The 14,074-nt window shown below is 39.8% G+C and overlaps 1 protein-coding gene across 8 annotated transcripts in view; it reads right to left on the bottom strand.

The window, feature by feature from the left end:
- ANKRD44 (ankyrin repeat domain 44) overlaps positions 1–14,074 on the bottom strand; it is a 211,517-nt gene that overhangs the window by 83,187 nt on the left and 114,256 nt on the right. For all 8 annotated transcript variants that reach the window (XM_067470726.1, XM_060780951.2, XM_060780959.2 and 5 more), the window contains exon 4: positions 3,409–3,479. In XM_067470726.1, the coding sequence (XP_067326827.1) occupies positions 3,409–3,479 (71 nt within the window). The remainder of the gene's footprint in view (positions 1–3,408; positions 3,480–14,074) is intronic.

Raw genomic sequence — 14,074 nt, 5'->3', positions numbered from 1 at the left:
CTTTTATATAAAACCTCATCTCTAGTTTTTTTGCGTGTGAATTGAACTATCACGTCTCGTGGTGTCTTATTTTTCCTTGAATAAAATGAAGATACTCGATATACTTGATCTAACTCCATCTCCAATTCATCTTCATCACATTCTAAACATTTTACGATCAAATCATTCATCAATTGCTCAATATCCTCTTGTTTCTCTTCTTGGATGTTTCTAAATCTTAAGTAGTAGTCCATTTGTTTCTGAAGTAATTTTTCTTGCTCTATTTCTATTTTTTCCTTTTGTCTATCTATACCTTTAATTCTCTTCAAAATGTGGGATTGTGTTTCTTCCATCTTTTCCTTGCTAATTTTCAATTCTTTTACTTCTCCATGCAACTGGGTTATATCTTTTTTTATTTGCCCAAATTCCTCTTCCATTTTCTTTTTCATGCCTTGAAATTCCTCCGTCATATTTTTATAATTCTTTTCTTGTTTGTTAAAAAACTCCTCTTGTTTATCCGCCATCTCTTTTTTTAATGAATCTTGTTTTTCAGATAGTTTTTTAATTTCTTTCAATATATTTTCCATGTTGAGGCTGGTATCGAGTGATCCTCTTCTTAATTGAGTCTTCTCCTTCTCTTGTTTACCTTTTAATGACATCTACTTTTTGTTACTCACACCAACACTTATTAATATTTTATTAAAATTTCCTTAATTGAATCTAAAAATTTAGTTTTAAATTTTAAAATTATTTCATTTAATCTAATTTTTATCTATGTGTATATATATATATATATATATTTAACTAATCTGTAACATTCAATTTTATTCAATATTCAATCAATCTAGTTTATAATCAAATTAATCAAATATTAATGGTAGATACTTCAGTCTAATAATAATTCACTTTAATTGAGTCTATTAATTTACTTTAAACCTTCAGCATGCATTCATTCAATTTAATATAAATTTTTTATTTAATTGTTCTTAATCAATTATCCAAGACCCCTTTTCTCTATTTAAATCAATCACTTATCTTTCCCAATTCAATCTCCAGCCTTTCAGTCTTCTTTAAGTTTCTCTGCCTTGGCTGTCACGTTGCTTCTTTCCCTTTCCCTTTCTCTCTCACTATGGTCATCTACTTCTCCTCCTAGCTTATCGTCTGCTTCTCGTCCTGGATCTGGTCGTTCGTCTACTTCTCTTCCTGGCTATCGTCTGCTTCTCCTCCTGGATCTGATCACTCTGGTCACTCGTCTGCTTCTCTTCCTCGCTCGTCTTCTTCTCTTCCTGGCTCTTTCCTCCACCGCCTGCTTGTCTTTCCAAAGAGAAGTGTGCCGTTCTTGCCGCTCCGTAGCAGTTTTTCTCTATGGTTTTTCTTACTTCCGCCCTTCTTCTTCCCCTCTTCCGCCCTTCCTTCTTTTCTCCTCCTCTTCCCTCACGTCACTTCCCTTTCCTCTCTCCGTCGCTTCCCACGTTGACTCTCCAACTTTGTTTATGAAGAAGGGGGATCGCTAGCCATAACAATATGGCGCCAAGGTCGTATAAGCTTTCTTTCTTTTCTCAATAAAAGGGGGGTTGAGGGAGGGAGAACACACTCTTAATAGGCTTCTAGACTTTCAGTTATTATTTCAATTGTTATCTGCCCTCAACCTCTCCTCAAAAGCGACAGCTTACTTTATAAAACTTCATAGAACTCCTCAATAATTAGCAGTACATTGTTCATTTAGTATTTTATCTCCTTACAATCCTTTATATCCTTTTCTTTCCGGATTGGAATCCGAGTTCAATTTATTCAAATCACCTTTCCAATTCTCTTTGTCTTCCCTTTTACTTTTCTTTTCTTTCTCTATGCCTTTAATTCTTCACTCTTTCCACTTACTTCTTTGCCTCTAGTTACCTGATGATGAGATCTTCTTAGAGTTCTCTTTCGAGATTTCTTTTTTCCTTCTTCATGAATTTTGTGCGGGCTGGCTACGGTTGAAACGGGCTTGCGCCCGATCCCAGCGGGGCGCTTGCTTCCCGCCGGCTCGGAACCCCTTCGATCCCCCTCCTTGAGGGAAGGGGGCTCTTGGGGCTCTACAAGCCTCTGCGGGTTCGCTGCACCCTTGCCTTCGATCCGGCAAGGATGGGGGAGCTGTATGCTCACCCTTAGGCACCTCTACGCTGGTCCCCCGTCGGAGCTCCCTCTCAACGAGGCTTGCCCGTCGCCATCACCCACCGGAAGTCATGTTTTGCCAACTTCTGATTGGTGGATAAGTAATATATTTACAGTAGAACCTTAGTATCTCCTGCTATGAACCATCACAAAGCTTAAGATCATCAGGAGAGGCCCTGCTCTCGATCCCACCACCTTCGGCAAATGCGGTTGGTGGGGACGAGAGACAGGGCCTTTTTGGCAGTGGCCCCCCATCTGTGGAATTCCCTCCCTAAGGAGATCAGGTTGGCCACCTCCCTCTTGTCCTTTAGAAGACAACTGAAGACCTGACTCTGGAACCAGGCATTTGACTAGAGGGGAACGGCAATATGAAAGAAAAACTTTTGGACATCCCAATATTGGACTCTCCCGGCTTGGCTTTGGTGTATTGGCACACTAATTTATTATTAATGAATTTACTGTTGAATCTGGATAATGTTTTAAATGGATTTTATTGTTTAAATTGTAATTTTGTTGTTATATATGTGGATTGCATCACTGGATGCTCATGTAAGGCCGCCCTGAGTCCCCTTGTTGGGAGAAGGGCGGGATAGAAATGTATGTAATAATAAATAAATAAATATCTGCCGGAGTTTGGTTCTTGGACCCCTCTGCCATCGATACCAATATCTGTGAATGCCTGAATCTCATTACATACAATAGCATAGCAAATTTGGGTCCCTTACAGACAATGATAAAATCAAGGTTTGCTTTTTGAATTTTTAACAAATATTTTCAAGCTGTGGATGGGTGCAAAATCTGTGGATACAGAGAGCCAACTGTAAATAGAATTATAGGATTCTGGGCCCAAGGATAGTCTTTGGGTGTCAGATATGAATGATAACCATAGCCCTTTCTTCCGTGCAAAAACCTTCATTTTCAACAATGTAACATGCATATGAGACTTTTAATGCTACCATTGCTACAACTGGGAATCAGAAATCCTTCTTGATTAATTCTTAAACATCCAGAAAGGTACCAGGATACATCTTCCTTTCCTTCTTAAAATAAATCAGCTTAGCCAATCACTGAGGTGGAGACAGTTTGTGTTTTGAAATGTTTTCTAGACATTTTTTAAAAAGCTGGAAAGGGAAAGGATGAATGACATTTCAAGAACACAGATCTAACCTATGAGCTCAACAAATTTCACCTTCACTGTCCAGAAATCCATTTTCAAAACTTTGCTCGTGAAATGCATGAAATATGGGCTGTGCGATGCCTTGATACATTACTCACTTCACTCCTTGAAGCCACTGCACGATGGAGAGGGGTCAGCCACATATTGTCCTTGGCATTGACACGGGCGCCTGGAAATCGAAAAGGGACACATCTTTAGCATCATGTTACACAAAAGAGATAGGAGATCCATTAGAGGCACTATAATTCAAGTTGTGCAGAATAAATATGCAACATGGAAAACTCTATCTTGCAGCCTGATAGTTGACATTTATTCCCAAAAGGTGGGTTGCAGGTCTAAAGTTACTCTCTCATGACTCTCAGAAGAAACCATTGGAGCTGAGCAGAAAAGATAGGCACACTGGTTTGTATTTCTGGGATTAGCACCTCGATTTATAGCAGTGGTTCCCAACCAGTGGTCCACGGACCATCAGTGGTCTGCAATAACTAAAATTTAAATCTTTTATTCATTTTAAATTAATTTAAAAATTTTAATGAATCTGTTGCTACTTGGGCAGCAAGTCGAATGTCGGGTGAGCGTGGGAGGATGGGGGGGGGGGCAAGCAATCAAAGTCACCTGTCACGTATTCACACCAACGTCAGTCAATCACACCCATTCTTTTGTCTTGTTAGTGGTTCTGCTCTCAGTCTCGCCTGCATCACAGGCGCGCCTGGCGGGAACGAGAGACAGCGCCTTCTCAGTGGTGGCCCCTCAGCTGTGGAACGCCCTTCCTACAGATATCAGATCGGTCCCCTCCCTATTGGCGTTTCAGAGGAAAGTGAAGACCTGGCTGTTCAAACAAGCATTCGATTAAGCAGTGTAATGAATATAGGAACACGGATTAACAGATAATGAGATTGGATTCTGATTTTAATGATGAGATGCTAATGATTGTTATATTGATGTTTAATTGTTGATGATGCTATTGTTTTAACTGTCCCATAATCATTTTATGATGTTTTGCATTGAATTTTGCTGTTGTTAACCGCTTTGAGTCACCTGAGGGCTGAGAAAAGCGGTATATAAATGAAGTAAATAAATAAATAAATAAATAATTCTGTTTGGCTGTTTAGTGATTTGACAGCTTAAGTAGTTTTACTGACCATGAATACTCAATACTCATAGTAATTTTTGACTTATTTCATGATGATTGAAATTGGAGAAGTTGCAAAAGAAATCCAGGAAGAACTCATTGAATTTCAAAATGATAGAAACTTCAAGGATGTGTTTGAATCTGATTCTCTTGATGAGTTTTCATATTAAAAAGCAATATTTTATTTTAAAATTTGAGGAACCGCCTTGCACTATCTTATGCTCTTCTCCACAACTTATGTATGTGAACAAGTGTTTTCTGCTTTGCTGATCATTACAAACAAGCCAGGAATCGATTGAAAATAAGTGATGATATGCGTGTAGCATTGAGCAATTACATTAGCCCCAGGATTACTCAACTTGTAAAGAAGATGCAAGCTCAAAAATCACATTGATACAAACCAAATTTAATTTCTATTAAAAATCTTCTTTGTCATATTATAATAGTACTCTTAATTAATGTTACTATTAAGTTTAACGAATATGTTAAAAGTTTTGATTAAAGTTTATTTTTAGAATAGTTTATTATTCTTGAACCTTGTGGTCCTTGCTAACAACAAAAAAATCAAAATGATCCCTGGTCAAAAAAAAAGGTTGGAAACCACTGGGGAGATCAGGGAGATCAAGAAGAAAGATAGAAAGAAAAGGCCACGAGGACCAGGAGATCACAAGTGTTCAAGGATAAAGCAAGTTCCCAAATGGTATTGATTTCTGCACACAGCAAGTAGAAAAGTTTGCAGTAGTTAATATACAGTTGCTCACTTGGAAACCTGCAAGGGAAGAGTCTACACCAGTGTTACAGGAAGCTTTTACATCTATATTGATGCTTGCATTGCTTCTACACCTTTATGATGAGCTTCAAAATGTGCACGTGAGTGTGTTTTACTACAACTCCGAGAATCTCATTTACAGAACACAGATTTAATCCAGGGTTGCACTGGTTGGCAGATCCCATGAGAAAAAAGTCCATAAAATTCACTATAGCCAAACCCATTATAGATGGACTATCCCTTATCCAAATTCTTGAGACCAGAAGTGTTTTATTAAATTTTGGAATGCCTGTATTTGCACATGCATACCTAATGAAATATTTTGGATGTGGGATCGAAGTCTAAACACAAAATTTATTTCTGTTTCATACACATGATAAACGTATAGCCTGCAGGTAATCTTATGCACAGTATTTTAAATAATGTTGTGTATGGAACAGAATCTGAGTACGTTGAACTATCATAAAGCAAAGGTATCACTATCTTGATCACCCTCAATGGGCTAAACAATAAAACAAACTGCAACATGCAGACAATTTAAAATTTCAGAATGGCAGCAAATAAAAAAGGCAATTCTCTTTTGGTAGATGCTTGTTTACTACAGCTGCCAAAAAGAGACAAAACCATAGCAGCCAATGTGACCTTGTACAGAAATATGTGTATGTGTTATCAGTGTTATCACATTCTGGTTTCCATATCCTCTTCCTCCACAAGCTCCACAAGGTGCTGCTTGCCTCACACAGAGAAAAGGTCTGCATCTGGTTCAATCCACATATATTTTTTAAAAAGCAATTGCTCAAACAAAAATTCAGAGGGCAGAATCTCATCCCTCTTTTTCATGAAAATAAGAAAAGACAAAGAGGGACTGTAATAATTTGACTTATTGCAATCTCACATACAAAAGTACTATCCACTGACGATATATCTGGATGGGAATAGGCTGAGGAAATGTGTTCCGGACCAACAATATGGATTCATGATACTCAATCCCACTTGGTATTGTTTTTGTTGTTTTGTGACATCAAGTTGTTTCTGACATGACAACCTGAAAGGGAACCTATCACAGGGTTTTCTGGGGCTGAGAAAGTGGATCAACCAGTGGTTTTCACTGCTGAACAGGGATTTGAATCATGTTCTCCAGAGTTGTAGTAAAACCATTACACCATACTGGCTCTCTCTGCTTGGTATCAACATCTACATCTTTTGACAAAACCAACCTCACCCAGTGTTTTTCAAGCACATGCTACATTGGAAAAGGATATAACTTCTGCAATAAGTGACACGGCAGAGCTAATGAGCAACAACCTGTCTTGCTCCAAAAAAGACAACCTGGTGGTTGTGAATGTTGCAACGTTTTCAATGTACTGGCAATGCTCCCACTGTCTAGCACAGTGGTTCCCAACCTGTGGTCCACAAGAACTAAAATATGGACCATGGCCTCACCATTACTACATTGTGAAACCCTCTTATAGTGCTGAGGCTTATTAAATATTGTTTTCTGTGGGCAAGCAGATGGAAACTATTAGATGGCATATGTTCTGTATCAGAAACAAGAGCTGATTTGGTCTATCCAATACAATTTTCTGAATCAGCACCCCAAATAACCAAACCAAATCTAAAATTGACCAAAAACGGATTCGTAACCCTTTTAGTACTAATGGCCAAAGTGGTCCATGGTCAAAGTGGTCGCGGGTTAAGTGGTCACAGGTAAAAAAAAAAGATTGGGAACCATTGGTTTATCATGAAGCACACAACACCTTCTCAGGAATGGGTCTCTCCACACCAAACTATGGGCACTTGTCCGTGGTGCTGAACTGCATGGTCAACAATGATGCGTTTTGTTGCTCTGACATCATAATGGCTTTCTATTGCCACTACAAAGCCTATGTTGCAAACAACCACAACCAGATATAGTATAAGGTATACAAGCAATCTCTACAAGCAAGGAGAGGTCATTTTATCAGCAAAGCTGTCAGACACAAGAAATAGAGGGGATGTTTCAATCAATATGTGCCCCCGCAAGATTTGGAGGTGGAGGAAGATTGTATACATAGGATTATAATACTATTATAACAAAACTCTCATTTCCTCCAATTTTCTCACAACTAATGCAAAATGCAAGAAGTGAAAAATGAAAATGAATACTTGAAGCAGCATATTACTAAATCAGAAAAATTTCTGACCTCAACTAGGGCTGGCCAGTTGCAGCTCTCCAAGGTCTTTGTAGAGACTGAAAAAAATTACTTTGAGTTGGGACTTCTGGGAGCTGTAATTCATAAGATTTTTTCCCAAGGTTTGCCTAAGACCTTGCTAATCAAGGGTCAAACTACACATATTTAAAACTGCACAGCTAGTAGCCATGCCTCGAGGTATTGTCTTTAATGTAATTCCTGGTGCTGAAGGAATGTGATTTTTCTCAAGACCACAGTATGTAGGTTGAAGGATTTTTAGATTCTTTCCCCAGTCACAATTTCAAGGAAATGAAGGACAGGGGGAGCATGCTGGTATGAAGAAAAATACTTTGGTGCCAAGGGAATGACGCTCATCGCAGTACAGTGAGACCAATTTTGTCAAGGTTGTTGCTGGAAAGGTAAAAGCTAATCCTCTCCTTATTTCACACTGCGATCGAAGTGAATACAACACTTTCTTCAGGAATCTGGGTTTCCAATTCAAACAATTCCAGATGTGGGTTCTATAGTCACTCAACTGAAGTCAAGTTTACTTACTCTCCAGCTATTTTAATTAGAAATGTCAGTGATTAAACTGGGGTCCCATGCTTTAGAAACATATGCTTTGCCATTTAAATGCACAGAGAGATGTGGCGGAAGAGACGTTAACTGTATCCCCATTATTTCAGTCTAACCAGGCAATGCCAGGCTCTCAGACCGTACAAACCTACACAGCCATACTTGACTGCAGTTTCACGGTGCCATTTTTTATACATCTGGCTGCAGGTCCTGTAATTCACCTCTGAATAATTTATTTTAATAGCAATCTAGAGGCCCATATCTGATATGTCTCAATGCACATGGCATATGCTTTATTCATTAGATGCTATATTTATTTGTACTGCCACAAGTTCATGTGCCACAAGTCTAACTATGAACATATTTCACCAAACGTCTCTCCTGAGCCTCGTCGGAAATTCAGTGGGCCAATTCTTTCAGCAGCATCTAGTCTTGCAGACAATATTGCTATTGGTTGTACATCTGGTCACGTGTTCCTTTATTTATTTATTTTTAAAAAAATCACAAATAGAAAATATTTAGAGATAGGTACTGTCTTTGCTGTTTACACTGCTCATGTTCATTTACTCTATCCTTTAATAACCAGTTCAAAAAAAAATCAGACATAAGAAATCAATGAAAGTTGTGAGTGCAGTGCTAGTTTGAGAGAGAGGTATCTTGCTTCTCTCCTCTTGAAGGTCACTGTGGCTAAAGAAAAGGTTATGCCAGGAGGGTATATGAGCAGCAATGTGTTGTGTTAATAATGACACTCCAGAGATTTAAAAGAGGGAAGTAGCCAGAATACATACGCAAGAAAAAGTATCAATCCTCACACCATCTCAGGGTTTTAAAAAGCCTCATAAAACAGGACGGTGTTTCTTGCTCAAAAAAGAGATGAATCATTCCACCTGCAACTTCCCATAGAGCACTGCACACAAAAATTTTAATCTAGCCAAGGGGTAGATTCACTTCAGAATTACAAGTGGCAGAAGTTAGTCTGCTCTGAGTTTTAGTCTAAAACAGTGGTTCCCAACCTGTGGTCCATGGACCACCAGTGGTCTGCAAGAACTAAAATGTGGTCCACGGCCTCATGGTTACTACATTGTTGCAATGAGAGTCACTTGTTTCCGGAAGGTCAAGAGGGATGCAGCAGATCTAATTTCACTTGGGAGGGAGTTCCATAGCTGAGGGGGCACCACAGAAAAGGCCCTGTCACTTGTCCCCACCAGATGCGATTGCGACAATGGGGGAACAATGAGCAGGGTCTCCCCAGATGATCTTAGGGCCCTAGGTGGATCACAGCGGGAGATACATTCGGAGGATTGTATAATGCCAAGGCTTATTAAATATGGTTTTCTGTGGGCAAGCAGATGGTGCCGAGACTTATTAAATATGGTTTTCTGTGGGCAAGCAGGTGGCAACTATTGGATGGCATGTGTTTTGTATCAGAAATTAGAGTTGATGTGGTCTATCCAATGCATTTTTCTGAATCAGCACTCCAAATTACCAAACTGAATCTAAAGTTGACCAAAAACTAATCCGTAACCCTTATGGTACTAATGTTGGAGAGTGGTCCCTGGTAAAAAAAAAAAACAGGTTGGGAACCATTGGTCTAAAACAAATCTCCTGAACCCATTCCTCACAACAGATTCAGCTTGTCCGCTAGCTCCTTTAAGCTGGAGCAGCTTCACAATTTCACTGGCCTAGAAACAACCAGTCATCACTGACAATCATGTTTAAAAATAGTACTGTTCCTTATACTTTGGGTGAGTATTTAGGAGGTAGCAACTCAATCTTCTAAGAAAAGGAGTTGTATTACTTTATATCATTGACTATAAGTCAATCTTGCAGATAAGTGCAGTTTTTAGGCCCCAAATGTGCAATGACCCATGGATAAGTCAAGATTAAAGCTTAGGGGAGTATATAACAAAGGATGTAAAATGACGAAGCAGAGGAAAACAATGCCAAAGAACTTACAAAATTCCAGCAAGGACTCATGCTCACCCTAAAGCAGTGGTTCTCAACCTGTGGGTCCCCAGATGTTTTGGCCTTCAACTTCCAGAAACCCTATCAGCTGGTAAACTGGCTGGGATTTCTAGGAGTTGCAGGCCAAAACACCTGGGGACCCACAGGTTGAGAACCACTGCCCTAAAGGGTTGGTAGTTGAGGAGGGAATAAAATAGTGACTGCGCAAAGTGTGAGAAATTCAATTTGGATCACTTCCACTCATGTCTGCTTCTTGAAAAGTAAGCTGGGGGTGGGGAGGGAAGGTACTAAGCCTAGATCAGGGGGTGTTGAATGAATTGTTGAAAGCAATTCCACAAACTCCTTCCAGTTTGAGATGCACAGAGGCTGGCCTACTCATTAAAAAGAGAAGGAAAGAGGAAGTCAAGTCTGCCAATAAAGCTTGATCTATCTCAAGCTGAGAAGAGTTTACTGGGTTGTTTCTCAATGCCTTGCTCATTTGGTCTCTTCCAAATGGCCCAATGTGGGTGATCACTCTGGATGTTTTTTTCAAGAACCTATGGGGAGCCTGTGCTCCTGGGCAACAAGGGCTTTAAGAGACTGGATCATAGGAAAAGAAGCCAGCATATTTTTCCCAGCTAGGCAAAGGCAGTCTTGGCTTCATTTTTCATTTTGTCATCAGCTGGGTGGGCTGGCATCTGTGAACATCAAGCCTAGAGAAGTTTACTGTGTTGCTTTTCAATGAACTGTTCATTCAATCTCAAACCCCACCTAATTGCATGAGCTTCCTGGTTGTCATTGGAAAAGCATCATTCTGGAGTAATCGCCATTAAACTGTTTACTATGGAAACCAGAAATGGTAAGTCGACCTAGGTGTCCTGGGCCAATTTTCACTACAATTTCTCAACTTATAGTTGAGAAATACTTAACCACTTAAAGAAACTGGATCAAAATACTCTTTGATATTGCAGACACAGTTTAAACTCTACAGCCTGACTAGAATCATAGCATCATAGAGTTGGAAGAGACCTCGTGGGCCATCCAGTCCAACCCCCTGCCAAGAAGCAGGAATATTGCATTCAAAGCACCCCTGACAGATGGCCATCCAGCCTCTGTTTAAAAGCTTCCAAAGAAGGAGCCTCCACCACGCTCCGGGGCAGAGAGTTCCACTGCTGAATGGCTCTCACAGTCAGGAAGTTCTTCCTCATGTTCAGGTGGAATCTCCTTTCTTGTCGTTTGAAGCCATTGTTCTGTGTCCTAGTCTCTAGGACACTATCCTCTCATTTCATGCCCAGACACAAACAAGGCATTAGTGGAAGCTGGTATGTCACAAGAAAATGTTCCTATTCATATATATTCAGAAAGAGCAAAAATAGATCCATGTAAGGAATGGCTTAGAATCTGTCCAGAGCCACCACTCATGTGTCAGTCAGCTTAGAGAGCAATCTCTGTATGATAGGAGGAAATCTGCAAAGGCAAGGAAAGTACTCTTGGTTTTTGAATGTGTAAAATGGCTCTTTTTTACTTTCATGACTTTCTAGAAGCTAACGTGTCTGAAGGCCAAGGGCCAGTTCATGTGTTGCTTTCTGATGTGCATTTCCTGTCACACAAGTAGTGCTGCCAATGAAAACAAGCCTGCGATTAATAGGGTTCACTTTGGTGCCAAATGGTTGCTGCTGATGTGCCTCAAAACCACAAATTCACTTACTACACTGTTCATGCACATAGCCTGATCCTGTGAAAAGGATTTTAAAAGACTTGGGGCAATGTAGGAAAGCCTTTTGAATTTCCAGAGGTTTGTGACTTGCTATTGCAGTGTTTTTTAGATTTAAATGATCAAAAAATGATCAAGGATTGGGAGAACAAGCCCTATGAGGAGCGACTTAAAGAACTGGGCATGTTTAGCCTGAAGAAGAGATGGCTGAGAGAAGACATGATAGCTATGTATAAATACGTGAGAGGAAGCCACAGGGAGGAGGGAGCAAGCTTGTTTTCTGCTGCCCTGGAGACTAGGACACGGAACAATGGCTTCAAACTACAAGAAAGAAGATCCCACCTGAATATTAGGAAGGCCTTCCTGACTGTGAGAGCCGTTCAGCAGTGGAACTCTCTGCCCCAGAGTGTGGTGGAGGCTCCTTCTTTGGAAGATTTAAACAGAGGCTGGATGGCCATCTGTCGGGAGTGCTTTCAATGCAATTTGCCTGCTTCTTGGCAGGGGGTTGGACTGGATGGCCCATGAGGTCTCTTCCAACTCTATGATTCTATGATTCTATGGTGTGAAATGATTGGAATTTTAAAATCATAAATCTGTGCTTTTGGTATGAAATAGGTAGATTTTCATGTATACTTTTAATTTTAAAATGTCTCCTTCCTTTAAAATGTTTCCTTCAGACCTCACAACTCTGAGGATGCCTGCCATAGATGCAGGTGAAATGTCAGGAGAGAATGCTTCTAGAACACGGCCATATAGCCTGAAAAACCTACAACAGCCCAGTGATTCCCAGCCATGAAAGCCTTCAACAATACGTTCAACTGTTTCCTTCATGCTTAAAGATATTCATGCAAACACTGCATTAAAATATCCGGATTTATTTATGGGCAAGCAGAGTGAAGAGTGTTATACAGCATATGGCCTGTATCTTAAAAACTAGAGAGAAAATGATGCAATTTTTAGAATCAGCAAGTCAAATATACCCAGAAAAGGGGCTAACACTTGTGGCAGTGGGATGTGTGTTGGCTAGTGTTATTCTTATACAAATACCTCTGTAGTTAAATATAACCACAAACATGCTATTTCTGATTGAACTCATTCCACTAGCAATTTGCAACTGCGGTGAGAGTTGCGGATGGCCTTGCTACACCCACCAGCCAGGAGACAAACACACTTTATCTCTTTTCTCCTCTCTTCCTCACGTATATAAACCCCTAAAACATTTCAATCACTCTTCTTCTTCTCATGGACAAAGACTATGAAGTCTGATTAAGGGTATGGTTCAGGACTACAAATACTGACCTTGACAAATCATTTAAGCCACCTTAAAACCATTTATGTATTATGTCAGGGGAGCAGATCCAATCAGAAGTCACTTTTGGCTAACAATAATAATAATAATAATAATAATAATAATAATAATAATAATAATCATACACGTGCACATTACAAGAGCCAGTATAGTGATTGAATTCACAAGAAAACCACATTGTGACATCTCACTTGAGGATCCAAACTTGAACTCTCCTCCAAGTCCAACTTGAAATAAGTTTCCCTAAAAAGTTACATTAGTCTCATTCAGGTTTAACTATGGTTGAAGTTTAACTATGGTTAAAGCGTGGATCCTTTAACACTAGACAGTTACAGGTCTATGATTCCACATTAACTGTTATGACAACTTGCTATGAAGTCCTGGATTACCAGCTGATAGACTGACCTGACTGTGAGAGCCGTTCAGCAGTGGAACTCTCTGCCCCGGAGTGTGGTGGAGGCTCCTTCTTTGGAAGTTTTTAAACAGAGGCTGGATGGCCATCTGTCAGGGGTGCTTTGAATGCAATATTCCTGCTTCTAGGCAGAATGGGGTTGGACTGGATGGCCCACGAGGTCTCTTCCAACTCTATGATTCTACGATTCTATGACCTTCAGAATCCTCAACTTCTTGTCCTTTGGACCAAACTATGAATTCCAGGATTCCACAGGAGATAGACATGGCAGTTGAAGGGGAAACATAAGTGCTATGACTGTGAAATCTAAAAGGGATCTTCAGAACTAGATCTTTCTTGTGGTTGCTGGTGATGGTCAACAACTGTTTTTTCTGCTGTTGCTATGTACTTCCAAGTAACAACTGTGTCCTACTAAGGTGGCCCTCCGGATTTTTGTGGATTTCATTAGCTTCCTGTTTTACTCTATATAAATTCCTCAATTTTCCCAATTTTTATCCTAAAATCCAGGAGGTGTTGGTGTTATAAGCTATGTGGCAGCTTCAGAAACCCCTCCTAACTACTGATAACTTTCTGTTTCATGAGTTGCACATACACTGCCATATAATCCAGTTCAAACCAGATAATCTGGATTTTATACATTTACATTTACTTTATTTATATTCCACTCTATCTCCCCGAGGGGACTCAGGGCTGATTACAGAACACATTTATGGCAAACATTCAATGCCATTATACAA

This window comes from Anolis sagrei, chromosome 1 (genome assembly GCF_037176765.1).
Source record: "Anolis sagrei isolate rAnoSag1 chromosome 1, rAnoSag1.mat, whole genome shotgun sequence".
In the NCBI taxonomy this organism is placed as follows: Eukaryota; Metazoa; Chordata; class Lepidosauria; order Squamata; family Dactyloidae; genus Anolis; species Anolis sagrei.
The sequence above is the reverse complement of the archived record's forward strand: the minus strand, read 5'-3'. Positions and strand labels throughout refer to the sequence as shown.